Source organism: Thermobia domestica, chromosome 5 (assembly GCF_964235325.1).
Source record: "Thermobia domestica chromosome 5, izTheDome1.hap1.1, whole genome shotgun sequence".
Lineage (NCBI taxonomy): Eukaryota > Metazoa > Arthropoda > Insecta > Zygentoma > Lepismatidae > Thermobia > Thermobia domestica.
This window is the reverse complement of record NC_137458.1, coordinates 88729242-88755710: the sequence shown is the minus strand read 5'-3', so window position 1 is coordinate 88755710 and position 26469 is coordinate 88729242. Positions and strand designations below refer to the sequence as shown.

At 32.2% G+C, this 26469-nt stretch overlaps 1 protein-coding gene across 1 annotated transcript in view; it reads left to right on the top strand.

Moving 5' to 3' along the window:
• Positions 1 to 13547, top strand: part of LOC145685160 (uncharacterized) — a 51907-nt gene extending 38360 nt beyond the window's left edge. Inside the window, exons 6-10 of the mRNA XM_081757513.1 lie at positions 1403 to 1510; positions 3571 to 3660; positions 6600 to 6689; positions 11100 to 11475; positions 13111 to 13547. Coding sequence (XP_081613639.1) covers positions 1403 to 1510; positions 3571 to 3660; positions 6600 to 6689; positions 11100 to 11475; positions 13111 to 13547 — 1101 coding nt within the window. The remainder of the gene's footprint in view (positions 1 to 1402; positions 1511 to 3570; positions 3661 to 6599; positions 6690 to 11099; positions 11476 to 13110) is intronic.
• The last annotated feature ends 12922 nt before the right edge of the window (positions 13548 to 26469 follow it).

Here is a 26469-nt window from a genome sequence, read left to right as displayed (position 1 = left end):
GAAATTAGACGGGACTCAACGCTCGTTTTACTAATTGTTTTATATGGAAACCTTTCAAAGCGTGTATCATGACAACCAGTTATCATAAAAAGATGTAGTTTTCACGTATGTGTTCGTAATTCTTTTCTCTACTTCGTAAAGTGAGCAGTTAATGTGCTAATACAATATTTCTAATAAGCGCCTCTGCTATTGTCAAGATTCGCAGTAGCGCGAGAAGTCAGCGTGCAGAACTGCTTGTCGCGAATTGTCAACACCGCTCAAAGCCAATTGGACGCCGCGTAAAGCCAACTCAAGGCCATGCCGCTTCTCATCTGAAATCTGTTGTACATAATGTAAACGTAGGCAAGTTTGTGATTTCCCATCAAGTATTGGAAATGTTCTTTATTTTTAAGACTGTGTCCCATTTTCAGCACCAAGACTATATGAGCTATAAGTGTACAGATAACAGTATTATCTGTACCATATATTTCCATGGAATAACATTCCCCACTGGTCTAGTGGCTAAGGTATGTGTGCTTTTGCTTCACATGGTCTCGATTTAATTCTAGGTGATCTCGGGTTTAATAGAAATTTAAATACATCACAGTGGTTCAGATTCCACCTTAAATTGCAGGTCTACGTCTCACACAGCCTCGGTGCAGAAAAGGTACGCTGAACTTCAACAAACAAACAAATACTTCTATTGTTTTATACAATACTACTATCTCTTGCATCAATATAAGAACGATAGTTTAATTTCACTTACTTTTAGTATTTTTAATTTCTAGTTTAATTTTAATTTCAGTTACTTCATATTTACCATTCATACGTTGTTTGAGAAGCTCAGGTCTACAGTTACAATAGTATATACTACTACTACTACTACTACTACTACTACTACTACTACTACTACTACTAATAATAATAATAATAATAATAATAATAATAATAATAATAATAATTAATGTGATAACATCCAGTAGTATAGTAGTAATAATAATCTAATACAGTGTATATTAATCTATTAGTAGTACTACTATACTAGCAGTCAATTAGTTCTTTCGAATAATGGAAGCCATGTAGACAAATATTAATGGATTTATATTGGGAGCTTCTAAGAAAAAAATTGAGTATTGGAGGTCTGGTGACTATGAGGTCTTAAGATTATTTGAGTTTTCACTAAAGATTTCTGTAAATGTCGGACAGAATGTAGTGTTAGAAGAAGGAATTCACTTCTTCATTTTTGATAATTGACAATGAATATATACATAATGATGAACAACCAAAGGTGAGCGTTCTTATTCACTGTTTAGTTTTCAAAGTATCTGTCCGCTTAAGCTTATTTCAGAAGAACTGTTTGTTCGCAATACTACTGATGGAAAGTAATTAAATATAATTATGATGTATTTTACTAAATTTTCAGACGTATGATAAGGTTAAGAATGGACATCACAAAACATCAGATTCTCTACCTGTCATTTATTCATGTGATAAATGTGATACCCAGTTTAACAACCTTCAGGATCTTCAGGTAAGTAAATATAAAAGTTAACAATTTATTTATTTTTTATCATTATTACTATTACAGAGTTATTGATCCCTTTACAATAGGTATTACATGTGAATTTTACATTATTCTTGTAATGCTACCAAGTAAAACTAACAAAAACAGACATTACAACAACAAAAACAAAAAAAGGACAGAAAGAAAAGAAAGGAACAAATATATATATAGAAAAATGAAAAATGAAACAAAATCATACATACATTCCAGACATTACACAGTAAAAGAATAAATACAACGTTTCGTTATAAATGTATGATACATAAATATCTGAATAAAGTGCAAACCGTAGTTATTCCTACATATCATTACATATTTACTTGGTATTTGTTTTGTAGATTGTAAATTTGCATGGTCCAAATCGCGTTGCAAATAAGTAGGCAATCATTAGCTACAAAAGTACTGTCTTACCTTTTAATGTATTCTTTTAGTATAGTTATATAATATTCAATATGCATCGCAAAGTCGATATCATAACATTTTCTCACTAACAGATTATGCTTTCTAGTTATCCTTATTATTGGCAAATTTTGATGTACGAGAGTATTAGATTTACAATAGTGAAAAGGTAATTGAACTTGTAGACTGCGCTTCCTAATATTAAAATTTAATAAATCGCCCTCAGAAAGCAGAAAGGTGCTAAGCGCCACTTTCCTTGATTTCTAAACTAAGTGCATATCCTGGCTACCCATTTCATGTTTAATGTTGTGCAGAAAGAAGACAAGTGGCAGGAGACAATATGAAAGGTCTGCAGTAAAAACTGAATTCTATAAGAAAGAAAGAATCGGAATTAATTAGTGTTTCATTCGTTTTTATATTCTCCTGAGAAACTTGCACTTTGGCGCTTAGCACCTTCCTGTTTTATGGGGGCGAAGTATAAAACTTCCTGACTACCAACCAAACTATTAACTATTTTATACAAGAATATCTGATCAATTAGTTCTCCCCTATCACACAAGCTATCATAATGAAATTTCATTAAAAGAGTTTTATAAGATACTCTCTCTTGGTACGATGATATTTTATATTTTTGTAAAAGAGATGTCTCAAAAATTTATTTTCTACCCATTCAATCCTTTTTATATAATATTGATAGCAGGATGCCCAAACTATGCATCCATTTTCTAATTTACTTCTTACAAAACTACTGTACAGACTACATACTGCATTTATATTTCTGAAATCAACTGCATTTCTGCTTACAGATCTCAATGTTCAGAATGAATCATTAATAACAGATTCAACATGCTGCAGTTGCATGTTGAAATGTAGGAAAAAAATTTCGGGGGGACACGTCGCTGACTTTTTGGTTAAAAATTTGTTATACCCTTAGGTACAACATATATTTTTTCGGGGCCTGAAAGTGATGGCAACCTTATATCTGAAATTGTGAAAGTATAAAAAATTCTGTAGAGTGAAAACGTAAAAGGTTATATCTACGATGGGTCAGTATGACCTTTAGTGATGTTTCTAGGTAAAGCTTACAGAAATCTATTAAACAAAAATGTGTTCAATTCCACGAATAAGTGAAGAGTAACAATTCTTCAAAATAATGAAATGCTGTGACATTTAACCACAACATCTTGAAAACTTTCTTAAGTATGAAATATTAACTTTTCCAGAGGAGTGAAAATATATATCTGATGCTTCTAGTGTTAAACAATAATCATGCATGAATTTATCATAGGACGAAAACTTTACCTAAAAATGTAATAAATACTGATTAATAACTTCTGTTTCATATTTAATCAGAATCACGCTAAATACACATGTGCATGGTTTCCTTTACAATCTTTGCTTTCTATTTCTTGCATTCATGTGTAATTTGTTACGTTTAAGCATGATTTCCGAATGCGTTTATCGTTGCTGGCTACCATAATGTTATATTTTACTTGTACTAACAACATCGTTAGCCAATTCCAAACATATTTTACAAATATGAATTAGATTTTTAGTTAATTTTTAATAAATTAATTTATTATAAAGCTTAGAATTTTCCACTCTAAATCCAAGGAACTCTTTTCTAGAGTCATGAAACAAACTGCAGTGTCCAAAGACAGTTATGTTATTCAATACAAGAAGCAAATGAAACCCAACATTCAACTTCTTCTGCTCAGGTATGTATATATTTCATCTTATATCTTATACTTTTGTCTGGTATATTTCTTTATATTTTATTATATTAAACGTTGTACTTATCATATAAATATTCCAATTTAAAGATATGGTTTCGGGCTTATCAACAAAATTATTATAGTACTTCAAATATAAATTCGTTTCAAAACTAAATGCAGTAAAATTTAAATATTTAATAAGTAAGCATCTTTTATGAATATAGAATGGTTGCACACTAAAGGTATTTATATACAGGACCATACTGGCCAGGCGAGAAATCGGGAAATTTCCCTGTGGGCCCTGGACGGTGAATTTTTTAGTGGACCCTCCACCTCGTATCGTAAGTAACAGTATATGAACAAAAAAAGCACCTGTCACGCACTTCTCGCATACGGGAGTAAGAGAACGAAGGACGATAGCACGTCGAGTGCCGACAATACAGTCAGTTAATCCCAGACCAGCATTACCAGCCCATGCTGTTACAAAAACATCCTTTCACATTTTTCCTAATTCAATCCTTGAAAGATTCCTGATTTCCCATTCTGCTTTATACTTTTGCTAATATTGAAGGATTACGTTAAATTGAAATCTCAAATAATGCCATAACTTGAAATTAAATAATAATTTACATTTTACAGCACCGTTGATTTCTGTATTAAAAATATACAGGGGCGGATTAAGACCACTCGGAGCCCTGGAACGGGAAATACAAAGGGGCCTCACCAAAACTTTTATGATGGGCCCTCTCTCAACATAAAAAGGGTCCCTGCCGTGTTATCCTTATGTTCAAACATGATATTCAAATGCATCTACTGTTGTTGCGAACCGTAATGTTATTTTTTTCTAGCACTAGATTTTTTTTTACAGTTTTAAACACATTTTCAAGAAGGTTTAGAATTGTATTTAAATTCTCGTAAAGCTTAAAATTTTCTAATCTAAATCAAAGGGACTTTACTTTTAGTATCATGAAACAAACTACAGTTTCCATAGACAACTATGTTCTTCATTACAAAAAGAGAATAAAATCCAACATTCAACTTTTTTTGCTCAAATATGTACAGTATATATATATTTCATCGTATATCTTATACCTCGGTCTATTACTTTTCATTATATTTTAACATACGTAAAATTTGTAAGCATTTAGTATATAAACATTTTTTCATAGTAAGTGTAAACAATTTATACACTAAATGTATTAAGAGCAGTATCGTCTTCTCTGGGTGTGCAAGTCGTGTGTTAACGCCCAAAGAAAAATGAAGAAAAGAATATTTTAATTTAATTGAACGGATCTTCAGAACTTGGGATATTTTATTTTCAATGAGACAGGATCAAGTGTTGAAGTGTAAAAGAACAGAGAAGTGCTGTGCGGTCTCCGTCATGTTTTGAGGAGGCAACTCTGCGAGTAAGTCGTTGGCAACGCTTTGGCTGAATTTTCATTGCTTTAGAGGACTCCTATTGTGCATGCGCTTCGTATTCCTCACCTCGTGCTTGTGGGATCCAAGGCGTTGGTTAGGAAATCAACGTTTTGAGTTTTCTGCTTCTCTCAAGCGTTGCCAAGTCTGTAGATTTATTTGTGGATGTACCGATATTATATAGCAATACGGAAAACATTTTTTGGGGGGAGAGGGGGTATGATCTACGCACTTTTTTATTGCTAAACATATTCAATTCAAAAGTTAATGATGCAATCGACTTCTTCCTAAAATACGTGTAAGGAGTACGGTGAAAAGAAACATCATTTTTTCTCGATCCAAGTTGTGTTGGAAGTCTCAGTTAATGAAAAAGAAAAGCCTGGACGTTAAGCTATAGAACGGTTTTCCATTCTAACTTTTTATTTCCCTAATTTTCATTTACTTTGTCGTTAGTGGATCATCCTCAAGATTTACGGTTTCGGGCCCCTATTACTGTTTCTAAAGCAGTAATCCAGAGGTTTCTACGCAAAGAAAGACGACTTGAGCTGAAATTAACGTAATTGTAAGTAAATAATTGCTTGTTTTTGATTTTCAGTTTCATATTTTGAGGGTATATTTACTTATACTATAATTATTATAATTAAATGTATTCCTTACGTAATAACATCCTCCTTGATTGCTCTTTATAATTTCCAGACTAAATTGTTAGAAGTAAATTGCTATTTATAGGTTGGCGTAAATAGGACATTATGCAGACTATCATGGTACCTTATTTTCGAAAATTGCGAGAACTTCCAGGTACAGACTATATTCAGGAAATCGATGGGTGGGCAAAGTATAGTCACTATTAAATACTCGTATGCTGAATGCGAATGCCACTAAAATAGTTATGCGTAAATTGAGGTAAATTTATCACAATATTTTTGATCAGTAAAAAAATGTAGGTGGGCCCATCTTTGCTCCTGGGAAAAGGGGTTTCTCCTCTAGTATCGCCTATGATTGTGAGGGTTAATATATTTTTCCTTTCTTGCCAACGCTCTAACATCCACGTCAGGAGACGCTACTGATTAAGAGGTACCCTAGGTGAATATGATTTTGATTTGGTTTTTAGTTTAATATCCCGCATACTAGCGAAGCTATATGAGACGTGGACCTCCAGCTTAACGTGGAATCCGAACCACATGAGCTCCCACCGGGAATCGAACCGGGTCTCCTACGCCAAAGGCGCGTAAGTTAACCGCTTAGCCACCAAAGAGCTCTGCTCTAGGCGAAGTACTTACTCATAATAGTATCCGAAACTTAGTATGTTTAAATAATTCTTACAAAGATAACTAATTAAGTTTAACATGAAATAGCATAAAAATTAATTTATTATAGCTTACGGAAAAATTACCTGAAATGTGATTAATAACTTTTATTTCATAATTTATCAAAATATAACTCACTCTAAACGTACATATGCGATAAATGAATTTATTGTAAAGTTTAAAATTTTCTACTCTAAATCGAAAGAACTTTATTTTTAGGACCGTGAAACAAACTGCAGTTTTCAAAGACAATTGCGTTCTTCGTTACGAGAAGCAAATAAAAACCAACATTCAATTTCTCCTGCTCAGGTATGTATATTCACACACATTTCATCCTATATTTATTCCTTAGCCTGGTGCCATTTATCAAATTTTAACATATTTGAATGTTATACCTATTACATATCTAAATGTTATACTTTGTTGAAGACAAACATCATGCGCGTGCGTCTCCCGTTTCCTTTCACTTTCTTCATTCCATGATTTCATTCATTATTACCATTACCGTCTTTCTTAGCCTTAGAGCATGATTGTAGGCAGGGCCGAATTTAGGGGGGGTTCACGTGCACCCCCCCCCTTCGTTGTAAATATACACTACCTAAAGTGAGAAGCTAGCAGTGATTTTGCAAAACCAATAGTTTCGGTCAATTTTCTGAAGGTGGAAGGATCGAGAGCAAATACTTAGCATTTCCAGTGCATTTCCTCATTCACACTACAGATGCGTAAAGGCATTTAAAAAACTCAAATTTAATTCAAATGTACTGGCAGTTATTTGGTGCACCCCCCCCAGAAAATCCTGGATCCGGCCCTGATTGTAGGATGTTAAACTAATATATATATTCACTACAATCTAAAGACACAATTTTGGCTTTTTTAACAAAATTATTACTATATCAAGTGTAAATTCATTTTAGAACCATATGTAGTAAAATTTAAGTTTTCAGTATGTAAGTATGTTTACATATTAAATTTGTATATTAAGTGCATATTTATGAAGTAAGTATTTTAAATGAATTGTAAGTTTTACAGAAAAGGACAAGTTACAGAGATTTTCAAGGATGTCTGACCTTTAACGAAATCTCACCTTTGCATCTCATTTAGGATTATTTTACTTACATTTTTACGATAGTAACAGTTACTTGTTCCTGAAATAATTGTTTCTGAAATACCAAAAAACTAGCATTTTTAATGAAGATGTCAACATTCGGCATGGATGATTCAAGTTATAACTGTTTCTAAAGCCCAAATTCTCTTTAATGTACGAAATATAAAAATATCATAAGCTAAGACCTAGTTTAATAGATGTTTACTCCCTGTGTGTGTGATTGACAAATATATTTATACTGTATTTTTTTCACACTCAGTTCACGCTCCAATCGTAGCTTTATTTTACATAGAAGAAAGATAAATTATTTTAGATAGTATTAATATGCAACCTGTAAACTTCTGATTCTACTTATCGCTAATACTTAACTCAAGGGACGAACTGTTAACTGACTTTACCGACATATCCTTAAACTAACTGAGGTACCCATTATTTCAACGGTAATAGATAAGATTAGTTAAAAACATTTGAAACATATGCTTTGCTTCTGGCTTGGGAAACTAAGTGATGAAGACTTGAATTATTGGAGTTTCGGAACTGTCACACTCCGAAAGCACTGTCATCTCATCAGTTCACGAAAACTTTCTCAAACCTGCGTCTTCAATGTTGAATTCTTCGTTTCTCTGCCTCTTCTCGTTGGAATTTTCCAACTTTTTCTACATATGCTAAATAGACTATCTTGACTTATACTTGCTCATTAGTTTTTCTTTTTTTTCTTTCTTTTTTCTTTTTCTTTTTCTTTTTTTTTTTAATCCCGCTCAGCTAATTTTCTCTATTTTTCTACATTACTACATTCGGAACGCTTTTAGAACTTTCGTCGATTTTACTCGTACGTAGTAACTGTCCAGTTTCTACTTTGTAGTCCTCTTTCTGCGAGTTCCATCTTAACATTGTCCTCTCATCTGCACCTAGGTCTCCTACTGATCGTTTTCCGATTGGATTTCCAGTTAAAATTTTGAAAGTGTTCCTACTTTCTTCCATTCTGGCTACATAACCTTCCCACCTGAGCCTCATAGACCTGATGATCCTAATAATGTTTGGCAAACGGCATAAATGATGCAGTTCCTCATTAAAGGTTCCCGTCATTCCCATTCCTGTTCCTTTTGAGTCCGAATATTCGTCTCAGGATTTTATTTTCAAATACTTTCAGTCAGCGTTCTTCCCTCAGAATAAGCGATCATGTTTCGCAACCATACAGCACAACAGGCATTATCATTTTATATTTTAAGCTTCAAATTCCTCGAAGAATTTGCGACGACAAAGAAACTGAACTGAATCATAACACGAATTTCCTGCTTTTACTCGACATTTAATTTCTTCGTAAATAGGGTTTTGGTCTGTTAAGATTGATTCTAGATATTTGAAAGTATCTATTTTGTCAAAAGTGTTATTTGATACTTTAACGCATTCATAATTTGCAATTTACGATTCCGAGGAACTTCATGTATTTAGTTTTCTCTGTATTTACTTTCAAACCCACGTCCCTGCAAGCGTTTAATAGCTTGACCTGCATTTCTTTCTATTGTTTCCTATCATCCTCTATTATATTTACATCAACAGCATACTGTTGAGTATCATTCAACTCTAGGCTCTGGTTGGTGTCTTTGATTTTTCTCATAGCGTACTCCAGAACAAAGTTGAATAATTATGGCAACAACGCGTCTCCTTGTTTCAGGCCGTTCTCGACATGAAAGCTCGTGGACAAGAATTTCCCTACTTGGACTTTACTTTAGGATGCATTTCAACACATTTTAATTAATCTAACTAGCTTTTTCGGTATTCCAAATTCTGTTATACAATGTTTCCCTTTTAACCAAGTCGTAGACCTTTCTAAACTCAATAAATAGTTGATGTATCATGGTCTCTTGTTCGTATAAGTGTAAACTTTCTTTCATTGGAAACAACCCACAAGATCTTTAACTTTACTATCATCATCGTACGCATGACCAAAATTTTGCTGTGTTATAGATGTCAGCTTTTCTTGCACAGTAGTATACACTCCTTGCTTTAATTCCGATGTAATTGTATTGGACGAGGTAGCTTCCATCTAAAGAACAGAAACAATTGTGCTTAAATGCAAAAGATGTGAAGAAATTAGGAATGCATGTTTTGGTTTTATTAGATCTTGACAAGATAAAGATAATTCTTGAGACTAGTTTTCAATTTTTGGATGGGGATGTGGTCTATGTTAAATGAGGGTTCTGATTCTTGGCCTGGTTCCAGGTTTTGGTTGCTGACCTGTCATTCCTTTTTATACCTGTAAAATTAAAAATCTCAGTTTAACTGAACACTCCTCTTATTTTGTATAGGACGATGCTATCAAGTATAGTTAAATCTGTAACTTGGAAACTTTGGCTTAGAGTGATTTAGTTGATAGTGTTTCTTGAAATAAGCAGAAATCAAATTAACATATGCTATTATTGCTTCATAGGTTGAACTGTTGTTTACATTTTTTCTGCAGAACTAGTGGTGACGATCTCAAAAGATTTTACTTTGCTCTTTTACATTTTTATTTAAAAAATATTAAACTTCTAGCATACATTAAAAGAGCTAGGATATTATATACGGTAATTTAATTCCTGTAAATAGAATTAACTTTCTCTCTGAATATTACAGCTTTTTCTGGAGTCATAGGTACGAACTTACTTGTTTGTTAGTCTTTATTTTAGCAAGAGAATTATTTGCAATCATTGATATATAGTCAAGAAAGCGAAAACTTATGGATTTTTTTTAATGCATCATTGTTTCATTTTTATCTTTGATTTATGCATAGTACATATTTGCATTTTACATATGTTGTAAAAAAAGTGTAAATACTGACATCACGTATCAGAAAATGGTAGAGATGGGAGGAGTTTGCATTGCATCCTCTTCTTTCTCATCTCAACTATAGGTTGGTGGGCAACATGGAAATTTTAAAACTGTTCTCTCCCTTGGGAGAGCTGTTTTATATTTTGATGAGGTCCCTTTTTCATAACTGCGTCTAGATATCCTATCCTTGGTCTTCCTCTTCCTGGTTTTCCTTATGCCTTTCCCTCTATCAACACGGTGATCCAATTGGAATGCCGAATAAAACGGTCAAGCATGCTGTTTCTTCTTTTTCCTATTAGTTTCATGATCTGTCGTCCTTCATTAGCTTCCCTTAGTATGACTTCATTCCTTTTCCTTTCGGTCCATGGTATGCGTAGCATTCTGCTCCAATACCACATTTCAAATGCTTTCAGCTTGGATATTTCAGCTTTTCTCAATGTGCATGTCTCTGACCCGTAAAGCGCCACGCTCCATACCAGGGTCTTAATAAATTTTTTCCGAACGTCCAATGACACATTTCTTGATGTTAGCAGTCCTATAGGAATATAACAGGAGTTTCTCTGCAAGCAATACGTACGTACGAATGCAAGCAATAAAGCAATACGTACGAATTATAGCAACATTGTCGTTACTTTTTATCGAACTCTTGTAAATACTGACTTACTTATTTCCAGAAACTTCTCCAGAATAAATTAATTGTTTTTTTTTCTTTCTTTTTTTTTATATTATTACTGTGTTTGATTACTTGTCAAGTCAAGTGTTATTTGTTCATACATGATTTTTCTTTTCTTTCCATGCTATAGGAAGAGTTTGCAAAGAGTTTAGAGTTGGTTAAAACCACGGGAATCAGAAAGAAGAAGTCATTATCATTATCACGTAGAAAGATTATTGATGTAAAGAAGTATTCACATCAATACAACAAAATCCCATTCTCATCACTTTTGGGTCGATTACTCTACAGACAAAGAAAAAGCAATGTACACACAAGATCTCTACTAGATGTCCCGTACGACGCTTTTTGTAATAATGAAAAGAAAGTCACTAATGATGAAAGTAAGAAAAGAGTAAAATGGCCTGTGGCACGAAAACCTGCTAAGAAATGGAAGGAAACCTCATTTACTCACATTTATTGTTTTACAAAGCAACAGAGGGAGGAGCGTCTCTTTGCTATCAATACAGGTAAGTACAATTCTATGTTTAACACACACAATATATACTAATTTTAAATGAAACAACTGCAATGCGTTTCATAAAGTTGACTATGATTATTTTTTATGAACACTCAAGAAGAGTCACGGCTATCCAAAGTAATCTGAGCCGATATTAATTCGATAAAAGAACGACCGTATACATTGCAGACCATAACTTACGGATTTAGTAGCTATTATTAATTTATATTTTACGGAGTACTTTTGAAACTTTTCATACCTCAGCAAATTTAATGCTTTACAGAAACTATTGTATTGATTAATTAAAATTGTAAATATTACATGTACGCAAACTTAAATTTTGACGTTGTCTATTACAACATCATGTTGTTTAACGACAATAAATAATTCTTATTCTTATTCTTAATAATAGTAATAAAAACAATTCTTACTTAGAATTTCCAGAATCATCCCAACAGCCATTTTTTCCTCGACGTTTTAACAATTTGGGTTGAATCTCGAGTAACTGTTATCCTATTTTTCATTGAAAACCTTTATGTAATTAGCGTGGAGATAACTACTAATTTAGAGTTATTCGTATTAGAAAAGGATAATAGTAGAATCTAAATATTGAGGAAGTATAAATTATGATGTAAGAAGTAGTTTCAGTATTCTATCGACGATGTTAAATTAGCTATGAGGCCGCAGTGGTTCATGGCAAAGCGTTCACTTCTGCCGCGTGGGATTTCGTTCGTTCCTAGTGTGGCCAAATTGGTTTTGTGGTAGACAAACACCGTGTGCGTGGGTTTCCTTGCAGCTCTCCCCCTTTCATCACCCTTCATTCCAACATTTTGTTCATTACCTTTTCCCTTAGCCTCAGTGCATAAACGTAGGACGATAAACTATTAAATAAGTTGTCTTATTCTTGGTATTCTAAAATCAACTTAACTGTTTTATTCATTGTACAACGTTCTGGCATAATTTTAAATTGTCATCGAGATTAAATTAAATAAATAAAACTTTCGAAATTCTATCCATCCTAATGAATTAGTGTCTTCTAATTTTATTTGTTAAATTTATGGTTAGGGTTAAAATAAGTTTTCACAATGAACCATTCATTGCATTTCGTGGATCCATCTCAATAGATATACTGTACAACGTTTCCTAAAAGAAAAGTATTTTGATAAATGTGCTGCCGTGTAAACAAGTCGAAAAATCTTTGTGTTAAAAGTTGCAAATATTTGACTTTTTTTTCTTTTCAAATCTTGTGTTGCATGTATAGCTTTGAAAGATAAAATTGTGTGATAGGTTTCAGCTGTGAAGTTCTACGTTAGTTTTGCAAGAATTATTATTATTATTATTATTATTATTATTATTATTATTATTATTATTATTATTATTATTATTATTAATAATAATAATAATAATAATAATAATAATAATAATAATAATAATAATAATAATAATAATAGCTAAAGTTTGATTTTATCAAGCATGTCATAAAAGTATGCTGAACCATCAAGCATTCAAGCATTCAAATGGAAATGTAAATATCCATTTCATTATATTTAGGGGATTATATTTTACAGTTTATATTTTACTCTAGTTTTAAAACAGCAATTGCCTCACTTTGTTTTCACATATAATTGTATATTTCCTCTTTTAGGTCTAAATACGAAGAGTTTTCATTTGTTAAAGAAGTGTCCTGATTGTTATATAAAACTAAGCAAGTCAGAATCAAGGAAACGGGCCAAAGAAACTTTACATGTGAATCAACCAAATGATATGAAAAAGAAGACTAAACTAAAATCAGAGAATGTAGAAAACCGCACTTCAAGGAAACGTGCTATTGATGGGAAAACTGTGGACAATACAGAAACAACTGTCATGCGCAACAAAACTACTAACTCCACCCAGAACAAATCGCCCATTCACGTACATAGTTCTGTCCAAAACCAGAACGATGAACTCGATAATAATGGCAGCATAAGTGAAGAAATTAAAGAAGTTCGAGCGGTACCTGTTTTTGATGTCTCTGATTCAGAGGTTGAATATAGTGCAATTATTCGTGTGATAGATCTTACTACATCCTCCAAAGTATAAGCTAAGCCGACAATGTCTAAACCATCACATTTTTTTAGTTATTATCTCCTCTACTGTAATATATCCAGTTCAAATCGGATACTGTGACACGTATCAAGAAATCGTATATTATTAGGTATTTCATATACAAAGTCTGTCGGCGGTGTATTCAGTATACATGCAACTAGACTACATATTGAAATAACACGCATAAGCCATACAATGGTTTTTTTCAAGTCTTATGAACCACCACCCATGGAGATATTATGATAGAAATAACTGTTAGTACGAGAATCTCTGAAATAAACATATCAACATTACACATCAAGGCTCGATACGAGAGTGATTTTGTAAGGATCTGGATTTGCAATTAAAAAAAAAAGCAATTTCAGTTTTTTTTAACGAACTTTGTTTAGACATAGTCCACTCGAAGTTCAACGTTTCTTCAGTTTCACGATTCCTTCGAGAAAGAGTTTCTTCGAGGCGTTTAAATACTCGTTTACTTATTGTATTATCCCTTTATTTGTCTCAAATTTTTGTCCTGCAAAGAAAGTTTTGAGTTTAGAGAGTACATGGTAGTCAAAGTGAGCTAGATCAGATGAATAGACAGGATGTGGAAAGCAGTTGAAATGGTAGCTAGGTCTTTTGCTGCATGCGATTCGATCAAACTCTCCCGCTATACTTACTGCTCCACGTATTAACCGACATAAAAGCAAAAAGTACTAAATATAATCACGAGCTCATACGAATAAAATAAAACTGTCTTGTAAATAACTTACATAAAAAAAGGTTATTGATAGTGAAAAGAACTTCAGCTTTTTATTATAATAAAAAGACAATTTTGTTGTGAAAGAAATATTTTTTATTTTACTGTGCAATACAGTGTTTTTTGTATTTCTACGATGATTTAGAATTATATATATGTAATGTTTAATATAAGTGTTGGTATTACAGTTGTATATAATACATGATGTGCTAGTTTCGTTAAAGCAAATCATGAATTGAATAACAATATAAAGTTACCTCAGATGATTAAACTTGTTGTTTTGTACAATTTAAAATTGTATCGATGAGTCAGACATTTCACCCCATGTTAAATATTATTACACTAATAATTGTTAACCAGCTATGAAATATATCATAGTTGGTATAAAAAAACAGGTTGTTAAATTGTGAATAGTTTGTTAAAGAATTATATTTTTTTACAATTATTAAAAAAAACATGTTAATATTTTAATATTTGTAATCGCACATATCAACAGTACTTGAATGATAAAGCATATACCAAAGAAAGAAGAAAGTGTGATTTCTGCTCTTAATGAAGTTAAAAATTCTGTAATACAATCAACAATGTGTAATATAGGGTAGTAAGTTACTTTCCCTTTAATATCTCTCTCTCTCTCTCTCTCTCTCTATATATATATATATATATATATATATATATATATAAGTGCTTGTTAAAAGGTCATTAACCTCGACATTGAAAAAAGCTTGTTTATTGTTACTAACATATAATATTTAATTTTTAATGTTAGAAAGCTTGTACTAAATCATATCGCGTATGAAATTCTGTGGAAACTAAAGTTAACATTAGTGTATTCGAATTTCATCTGGTCTTGATTATAATACATTCTCTTGAGAACCCTTAATTTTCAATATTTTTTCTTATAATTAGCAGTACGTAGTACTGTATAATTTATACAGAAAAAATTATATATATTTACCTTTCTAGTGATTCGCCGTAATATTTACATCTTATTAACATATGAAATAATATTTAGTTAGTATATTTCAAGTTTTGTATCAGTATTTCTAAGTACAACTTCCAATAGTGTCCTTTTGCTGTAATTCCGTTCTCTCTCAACTTTTGAAAAATTTTATTCGGGAGTTTTATTTTTATTTTATTTTATTTTATTTTTATGATGTGGATATTAAAGCATGAATTGTATTCAGTTCTCCCTCCTCAGTCGGTATCAGTTCAATATTAAGATAATCACCCTTAAAATATAATTGCTATATTCATTACATCTATGTACACTCAAATCCAAAATTATTGTTGCATGTCTATAAATATGTTGTAGGAATATAATTTGATAACGAATTCGCCCGGTATTTCTTACAATGTTAGTATGTGTATAATCGGCAAAGACATATATGTGGCAAATTTCATGTCAAAAGAGCAATAAATAAGAACAATAAAACGAAAATACTATTTTCTTGTCCATTTAGCAACATTTTATTTTACTCATGATAATTTTCGTATTTAAAATTCTTTTCCTATGAAATTTACCACAAATATACATTTCCCGATTACACACATAGTATCAGTATTAGAAGTACCCTGCAAAATCATTATCAAATTATATTCTTACAAGAAGACACTTATAGATATGCGATAAGAATTTTGGACATGAGTGTACATTCTAAATAATTTCTCAAACCTGACGTTTCGTGTTTATTCAAATTACAAAGTTTTTACAAAGTGTCCGTTTCTCACTTATTGTACGATACTTAGATCTTTTGCTCTGAAGCTTAGTTTTGCTTTGCAGAGTTTTTATATACACTATAGTTTTATCCTTTCATTTTTAAATAACTTTATTTAACCTCAGGTAAAAAAACTTTAAATATGTGTGGTTAACCATTAAAGAAGAATGTCCAGTGTAATGAGAAAATAACAGAATATTTATCTCCATAGTAAATACTTGATTCAGGGATATTATTAATTTATCCATAAAATGGATATCTTTAACATGAAACTACTTACGTTCTGTCCCACCAATGATACAGTTGCATTTAAAAGTTGCGTATAATATTTTTTTCCTGTTGTATCAATAACATCTGAATAAAGTGACCGATATTTGTTTAGTCCTCAATGCCTTGACTTGGGCCACTTTCTCTTTAATTTAGAGAGTTCTCTGTTAAAATTTAATCGCTCATTTGCATGCTATTAGGAAAAAAAATCTTCGATTTTAAACCGACTTCAAAATTTATTAATAAAGGTTTATTTATACTTGTGGTATAGGGGTGTTCAGAGCTCAAGGGAGTCCGGTCTAATCATCAAAGTTCTGAGAAAAGAATACATAAAGATTGTACGATACGCTTGCGTATATAGAAAAGTTAACGTTGTGTTTTAACTGATGAGAGTTATTTATAATATCTGGACATGAACCTGTTCAGCTCTAAAAGAAGCTTCAGTTAAAGATCTTAAAGATGAAATATGTTCAGAGTGATCAAAAGTGAAATCGATTCTCTTGTGCACTGAGCGCGTCATATGTCTTTTCCATTAGAAATTATTGGTCTGCAATACAAGTCTTTTGCTCTCAAAAACTGCTGCTTATAATGGAATTACAGGACAGACCCTTCATATTTACAACACTGATTTTTTAAATATATATATATATATATATATATATATATATATATATATATATATATATATATATTCACAGAAACAAATGAATGTATGAACAGAAACATTGTAATATATGCTTTATTTTACAGCTTTTATTTCTACTTAAGTTTTGAATTTCCTCCTCATTTAAATAAAAATTATCTGAATATATTGTTTTTTTCTTCTCTTAGAAGTCCATCTATCGATTCATTACTGTAATAGTGAACTTGTAGCTTATGTTTAAGATGTAAAATTCAAGTATTACTTCAGTATTCCTATTGTTATTCGGTAATTAATATTATTTCACTTGTTTATATTGCAACGAAACATCAGTTTATATAATTAGATTAAGTTTTTATTCAAGAATTAATCCAATTATCAGAGCCAGAAGATTTAAAATATTATGTCAATTACCAAGTATTACCAGAATTTGTACTTCATATTAAGCAGATAAATAAATAAAATTATTGTTTCTGAATTAGTTTTCTTTTCCTTTCCTTAGAATCAAATATGGTTCTATATTTCAGAAAATATTATTGTAGTTTGTATCGACTGGAATTCAGTGTATAGTACTACGAATTGACAAAATAACTACAATTCAAGACACTGCATTCATTTCTGTGAGTGGTAAAGTAAAGTGTATATGGAATTACGGACAAAAACAAGAAGTAGACGCAACAAAACCTAAAACACAGAATAAAGTCGCCCAAAATTGCTGAGTTTCTTTTTCAAATTTTCAATCAAGACAGAAGCAATAGCCACAGTCGAAAGAATAATGGATACGTTATATTTTCGGTAAAAGCTGTCACAAAGGAAACATCCTGAATTAAATACAAATTATGTATTTAAGGCTTGCAACTTAGCAAACGAGCAAAACTTTAAATGGAATATATACAAGGAAGAGTGCAAAATCTGAAACTTATAAATATTCCATATATGTAATTAAAAAAGGCCCTTTCATTTTGTAAAAATGATTAGTCAGGCAATCACTGCTCCCACTTTCATTTGTACCATACTTGGTTACACTGAGGTTACCATTCTTGTTGGATGTGTGGCATCTTTACATGTTTGTGCAAGGTTATCAATTTTTAAAGGATAATTTAAATTCATATTTACTTCAATTTCGCAACGTTATTTAATAATACTGTCCATATTAATGTTGGCTTTGTTATCATCGTATTCATTTATGATTTTAGTCTTCGTTGTTCATTTTGCTACTTTTATCTCAGGTTTTTAAATTCCCATGATTGTGTTTCTTCTATAACAAATCGCACATTTATGTGAGTAATTTTACTAAATAAACTGTGGTGGATTATATTAAACAAACAAATAAACAAAGATTTCTCCCAGGGACATGGTTTGCCTAGTCCTAGGCCAGTCACTGACGTCTTCAATAAAGTCGTCTCATCTGTTTGCGAAGTTTTCATGTCTCAACTTTCATTTCCCACGAACTGCTTGATCGAACTTTCATTTCCCACGAACTGCTTGATCGAACTTTCATTTCCCACGAACTGCTTGATCGATTTGGACCAAAATTAATATTAAGATCACTTGATGAGGGAGGGTTCTGTCAGTGAAAACGTGTGTGTACCTCTGAATACTGCATTAAATCTATTTACGTTACTAAATTTAACAAGTTATTTAACTCCAGAACAATTTACAGTCTTGAGATTAGTTGCACAACACAGGAATGCCATTATTTCCTCTGATTATTTATTTATCAATCTTCAGCAACTGACATAAATTATAAAAATATTTTGTTACCACAATGGTTACAGTAACATTTTTTAAAACTTCCCCTTTCTAATTTTTATTACAGGCATGTTCAAAATTTATTGCATTTTCATCCCAACATTTTTCTCCCCTGTCGGAAAAGGAAAGAAGAAAATTCTTTCTTGAGGAGATGGGCATCTGTGTCGACTAATATCACTTGCAATTGCCCCATTTCAATAATCTCATGGTTCTGGTGGTTTTCTACTTTGATTCGAAGTACTTGGCTCACTTCTCTTATTATTACTATTACCGTTTTCCGTAAATCTTCCTGTATAATAATAATAATAATAATAATAATAATAATAATAATAATAATAATAATAATAATAATAATAATAATAATAATAATAATAATAATAATAATAATAATAAAACTTATCACCAGCAAACCTCTGTCATTAAATTTATTCGTTCTGCTTTCCCTAGTTATACATTCTCGCATATGTTTCTTTTTCCAAACACGTTTCCTTTTGCTTAGATGGTAAAACTGAACGTGGTGTTCGTGATGTTTCCTGACTATTCCATTCATCGTCATTTCAATAATATATATTCTTCCAGTCAAGGAATTTTTTATAACTTTTGGTAATTATAATTCATAACCCAAATATTATCACTTATGTCTTATCATATGTCCCTCCTTTAACTCAGTAATTTAGTCTTCATTGTGCTCTATTGTCTTCCTTGTCAGAGTTTCGTCTCTTCCGTTATTGTACTAAGTTCTAGCAGCAAAATAGAACATGATAGATGACGAACAACTCCTCAAAACTTTTGAAGGCATATGTAACAAGAGAGTAATTCGCTTCATGCAATCATTTCTCTCACATAAAGTAGTTTACAGTCAACCACATTATAACATCTTTCCTTAAGAAGTTTTTTTAACAATTTCTACGGCTTTTTCAGTCCTACTTTCGGGAGACTAAGGAGTGACTCCTTATTCCTCTATTTCCTGGTAGTAATCCATAATATTTCTGCCTCTAAATGATGAACTGTTGTCCAAGACCACTGTATTAGAAAAGCTTTAAAAAATCCTTCAGAACATTCAAAGATATTTCTAAAGTTGGTAGATTTAATGATACACAAAGAGTGAAAAAGTGGATGACTGAACCGAGACTCGAACCCGGGATCTTCGGAGCCGTGTCGATGCGTTAATCCCACGCTACCCAGTCCGCTTCCCAGAACAACCATACAATTTCTTACTCTTGAAGTCGGTGCTTTCCACTTAGACCACATGGCTCGTACAGTTCTGGTCATAGGAATCTAGACTACGCGTAAAAAATTTAAGTTCAAAAGGTGAAACTAGATTCTTACGAATTTCCTTTATGCTTCGTGTGGAGTATTGTACTGTCTGGGTCAGAAACATGAAAATTACACAAAAATGATGAAAAACGACTGGAAGCTTCAGAAATGTGGGTGTGGAGAAGAATGGAGAAAAATTAGCTGGGTCGAGTGGAAAACGAATGAGAGGGTGTTAGAAATGGTGGGGGAAAGAGAACAATTTAAGATATTATTAGGAAGAGGAAGAGAAACTGGTTGGGACATTGGCTAAGGAGTATCTGTACATAAGGGACGTGTTAGAAGGTATGGTGGCAGGAAAGAGAGGGAGGGGGCGAAGGAGACCACAATTGATGGACGATATCAAAACAGAAAATCGTACGTGAAGACGAAGAGGTTAGCGGAAGATCGTGAGCATGGAAGCTTTTCAGTTGTAGCAAGTGACCTGTGAATAATGGCAGAATACCTATGATGATGATGAATTTTCCCCGGATTTCTGTCGCAGACAAGGGTGGAAATTGAACGATAATATTACTTAACGCATAATTTACTTTTTTTTCTGTACGTGTAGATCAAAAATATCTACCATACAGAAGAATACGATAATGTTAAGTCGCAATTTAATATATAATTTATATTTTTAATCTAGTACTATTATAAAGACCGACATAGAAGTAGAGGCAACATCGTAACTACAAATAGACAGGCCCATATTTAGGTAAGTGTTATTCTGTGCTCGAGCACAGGGCGGCAGAATTTAGGAGGCGGAAAAATTTTGGATTTTTTAAAAAAGATTCACAATAACTAGCAACCCGCAGAGTCCCGAACAAGCACGAGGAAATAATATTGTGTTTAAATCACTCTAATTACAGTAGTTACTAATTAGCTAGCTTATCTGATTATTTTTAAAGTCATCCTCTCCCACCCCCACCCCAAGGGATGAGGATGAACTTGAACATCATGAAAACTAATACCATTAAACTCAGCGACCCTGAAACTGTCGTTTTCGATTACTTTTAAAATCTCGCCCCCTCCCTGGGAAATGGAGTTTGACTTTGAAGTTGAATTGGACTAAAACTGTCACTATTCATCTCAGCGATCCGAAAAACTATGAATTCAACTCAAACAATAATGGTCGTTTTCTGGGGGAGGGGGACGGAAAATTTTGTGCGGGGGCGGCAAATTATTTAGAGCACAGGGGTACACAATATATAAATATGGGCCTGCAAATAGACTACAATGATTAACCATCGTTTCACGTGATTTGTTTCTTGGTTCACTGCCAAGCTCCTCGAAAGCATGACCTTGCACAGTTAGCTTCATTGGAGGCAAACTAAGGAGCAATTTATCAAAAATTTATCGAAATCAGCAGGATAAAACCAAGAATATTTTTGCTCTTTCCTGGTAACATGTAATTCATCTTATTCAGGCACGTACGAAGGAATTTATTTCGGATGGAGGGGATCAAAAGTTTCTCCGAGGAGACCAAATTCAATATGAGGACAAATTGTATTAAACTTTGTAAAATCACCCTTACAAGTAGGCAAAATTTGCAGAAAAATCGGAATTTCGGGGGTTTAGAATCGAGAACTCATTCCCTGCGTACGTCCCTAGCGAGTTTATTTTTTATTTTTAATAAGAGAACTGCCACGGGACCTACAACAAAATTTCTATAAACGCTGCATACCCATGGGTCCAAGATGTGTCCCATAAGTTGCTACTTTTGTAAAAGGCAGTCAGTCAATCTTGGTGAGTTTTTTCCAATAGAAAAACCGACGGGACACGAGGAAAGATTTTCTGAAAACAGTACAGTAAATTTACTTGTATTTTTTATTATTTCGTTTTTGTTTGTGGCTTATACAGAAAGTTTAATGTAAGTTTCATAGGATTTACGTGGCACTTAACTATTTTTAGAATACTTTTATATTGCACTTCTTAATGTAGTGCATTCTCCTGTATGAATTTTGAGTTGTTAATAATTTCCAACCATGCACTCACAAATCATTGGAACAACATTTTAACATACTTTCATAAATTTTTACTCATTCTTTTTTTTCTCATAAAATAATTATGTATTTGTCTGCAGAATCTGAATAGTTCTACTTAAGCATGAATTTGCATATATATAAAGTAAATAAATAAATAAATGAATGAATAAAAATGAAACTCGATTTTGACGAACTACAAGCTTTACTCACAGTCTATCTATTGAAATATCAACAGAACGATGTTATTTACCGAAAAAAAATAGTTCAGTGCCAAAATGCGTAGAAATGAAGGAAGTGATAAACCGTAGGTAGAAGGTTCGAATTCACTCTAAGGACTATATGAAATAAGAAAAAATGATACTCATTCTCATAGTTGGTTCTAAAGATTCACACAGGTCAGAAAAGAAGACATTTCACATTGACATAACTTACACCAAAAACACATGCTTCATGCCAAAAGAATTGTCTACCTCAGAGAGTAGCAAATTAATTAGTAGTCTCTCTCGGTTTAAATATTGAGACAACCAAAACCATACAACGCATAAAAAGTAGTCAATTTGGTTGCTAATGAACGAAAAAGTGGTAAATCATAGTGTTTGCACAGCTATGGATTTTTTTTTTCATTATATTGTATTGTATTTATTTCGTCCTTTTTTCATACATTTAGCATTGTATTGCAATGCATATGAAATGGACACGTCATTTATATATAAGCACAAAAGTAAAAAGAACAATAATGAATGAAAAAAGGTTAATAAACTAGGTTAACAATTAAGGCTTACATCTTACATCTTATTATACATTTCATTTTGCATGATATTAAAAAGAAAGTTAGAGCAAGTAATTATTATTAGTTGCAGTGTATGTAGAAATCCTTGAAGATATATCAAATGCTAAAAACAAGTAATGACAACTACGTACTGTAGATCATGTATTTTTTTTCCCCAGTTAGCAATTCATGTATTCCTCTACCGAGTAAAAGCAGTGTTGTAATAAATATTTCTATAGTTCTTTTTTAAATTTAGCAACAGAGTCCTGAGTCTTTATATCTTTGGGAAGTTTATTGTAAAGCATGATACCCGCGTATTTACACTCTTTTTCATATAATACGCTGCTGTGTTCTACAATACAAAAGTTTTGTTTGTTTCTTGTATCATGATCATGTTTTTCTTCTACCCGCGTAAGAGCACCCTCTAGGTGTCTCTTTACAAATATCAGTAGATTTAAAATGTACAAACAGGGTAGTGGGAGTACACGAAATTTTTAAATATTGGTTTACAGTGATCTTTTGGTTTAGCGGTCGTCATCATTCTTATTATTCGTTTCTGTATTGTAAAAATTACCTTGTGTGTATTTCCCTAAAATATAATACAATATGTTATATTTGACTGGAATAATCCAAAGTAAATTGTTTTTAAAGTAGACTATTTAAAAACATTTTTAAGTACTTTAATTGCGAAATAAATTTGATTTAATTTTTTACTAAGCTTAGTTATTTGTACATCCCAGGAGAAATTTTTATCTATTCAAATTCCTAAGAACTTAGTTGAGTTCACATAGTCTATTTCGTTATTTTCAATTTAAATATTCACAGGCTGCGTATGTTTGTTGCGCACATGATGATAATTGATTGCTTGTGTCTTTTCAATGTTTAATTTAAGCTTATTTTCTTTAATCCATTGAGATAGTTTATAAAGGATTTCATTTGCATTATCTTCGACATCCTCATTTGTGTTCCCTTTTACTATAATATTGACATCATCTGCATAAAGGTATAATTCTGCTGAAGCAATATTACATGGTAGATCGTTAATATATATCAAAAATAATAACAGTCCTAATACGGATCCTTGTGGCACTCCACATGATATTTCTTGTTTCCCCGATATGTAGTATGTAGTTCGGTTTGTATCTCTGTTACTGTATGTAATTTCTACTACTTGCTGCCGATTTTCCAGATACGATTTAAACTATTTTGACGCAATACCTCTTATTCCATAATCTTGGAGCTTTGAAAGAAGATTTCTATATAACACTAAGTCAAATGCTTTGGAAAGATCAAGAAAATCACCTGTACATTTCTTATTATCTAAACTTTTATGTACAATTTCGACGAAATTATATATTGCTGTTTCCGTTGATTTCCCTTTTAGGAAGCCATGTTGCTCGTGTGTTATTTAGATCATGTTTAAGTAAAAAGGATGCTAGCCAGATACTCATTCTCGTTTCTAAAATTTTTGAGAAAGTTGAGAGAAGTGAAATAGGCTTATAATTTTGAAGCGCTGATTTGTTGCTTATATATATATATATATATATATATATATATATATATATATATATATATATATATATATATATATATATATATATATATATATATATATATATATATATATTGGTTTTACTTTGCAATTCTTAATATACTAGGGAATTCTCCACTTAAGAACGACATGTTTATGAGGAAACGCATTCTAATTTTAAACTTTATAATTCTATTATCATAAGGAAATTACTTTTGTTTTAACGTTCTTTCGTCTGAAAATGTATTACGAAACTTACGAATGGGGACTGTAATTAAATAAAATAATGTTGTTCTAGAAACATAATAATGGAAAAGAATAAGTTTTAAATGAATGAGGTATACAGGGTGTTCAGAAAGTAACTATGCAGTGGCCTGTTGTGGTGTGCTAAGGGATGACTAATATGATTGTCAATTAGAGAACATGCAGAAACGTGTGCAACTGTGTCTTCAAGTGCAATGGGATTACTTCCAGCATCTCTTATAACTTGCATGACATTAAAGTTTAGCTTCGAGATAATTTCAGTTGTTTAAAGTGGTTTATGGGGGGAAAAACTGCAAATTACTGCATAATTACTTTCTGAACATCCGGTACTATAGTTTAACATTTCAAATTATTAAATACATATACATATTATTTTTTGATTTTATCTGATACACAAAGGGATACATAATAAGTCAAAATATTACAGAGAAGGCTCATTCGTTCTCGGAATATAATTATGATACGTTATTAAATAACAATCTAATCTCAGTCACTCCTTCCTGCTGGTATAGTAGCTTGAGCGCAAGTCTTTACTGTACGAGGTTCTGAGTTTAATTCCTGGCATGATAGTGTTGAAATTTCAACCCATTACGGTGGTTCGGATTCTACCTGAAACTAGGTCTACATCTCATATAGCCTTGGTGCTGATAAGGTATAATAAACTCCAACCATGCAAACAAAATAAGCGAAGTCGAATACATACATCGAGTCGCAACAGTAGACAGTCGTTATTTTAACTACTCCTTACAGAATTTGATGTAAATAAACTGTTAAACCTCACCTCAATAATGAGAGGTATTTTATGTTTGCCCGAGGCAGCCATTCTAATTTCTACTTTATCTTCTGCCTTCGTTTCGCATACCTTTAATATTTAGAGCTTGACCCTATTTCTGACCGAAATATGCTTTTCATTTTACGATCATAAACTTCTGGATGTTTATACTTAATAATAATAATAATAATAATAATAATAATAATAATAATAATAATAATAATAATAATAATAATAATAATAATAATAAATAATTATAATTATAATTATAGTAATAAACGATCACGGAAATTGTTGCAAACGTCAACATATTGATCGATCGAGTTGGAGTATAACTTCCAGCGCAGACGGAACCTACTGAGAAAATACCAATCAATAACATATAACCGATAAAAAACAATTATGATTTCAAAAAATAGGTTATAACATCATAATTGTAAATATCTGCTTTATAGTTTCTTGAATCTATATGACAGCAATCAAATAAGTTAAATGTTTTCAACCAATGCCTTGAGGCATTCGATCCCAATCATCTACGAGTACGCCCTGAGGCAGAACTACTAACAGATGATTCACTACAAATAACTAGTTGGTAAGAAAAGAACCTCTTTGCAAAGTTTACTAGTCAGACACCCATAAACCATTGAACATCGTTATCAAATAATTCGCGAGCAATTCACTGTTTTGGTTGAATACGCTAATGTAAGTGTAACTGGAGCTGGTGAACAACTTGGCGTACCTCGTGTTACAGCATACACCTGGTGAATGAAGTGTAGAAAAACAGGTAACATGACTCGAAAAACCGGCATCGGCCCTCAAAGGGTCTTAGCCCAGAACCAAGATCAAGCCTTGATTATTATCAGACGTCAAAATCCTTTCATGACTTCCCGACAGTTAATGTTGGCATCTCGTTTCCCTGGTTCCTTGCGTACTGCTCGACAACTCTTCAAGGATGTTGGTCTTCAGGCCTGTCGAGCTGTACGTAAGAAACAGTTGACAGAAGTAGTATGGGCCCCACCCTATCGCGTTTTTGATTATCCTCAATGAGGGGCCCCAAGGCCCGGAGTCAATGACCTAGAGGTACCTAGGACCACCCCCTCTAAATTTTGGCAGGGGTACCTTGGCCCACCCCCTAAATTTTGGCAGGGGTACATAGGACCACCCCCCTTAAATTTTGGAAATT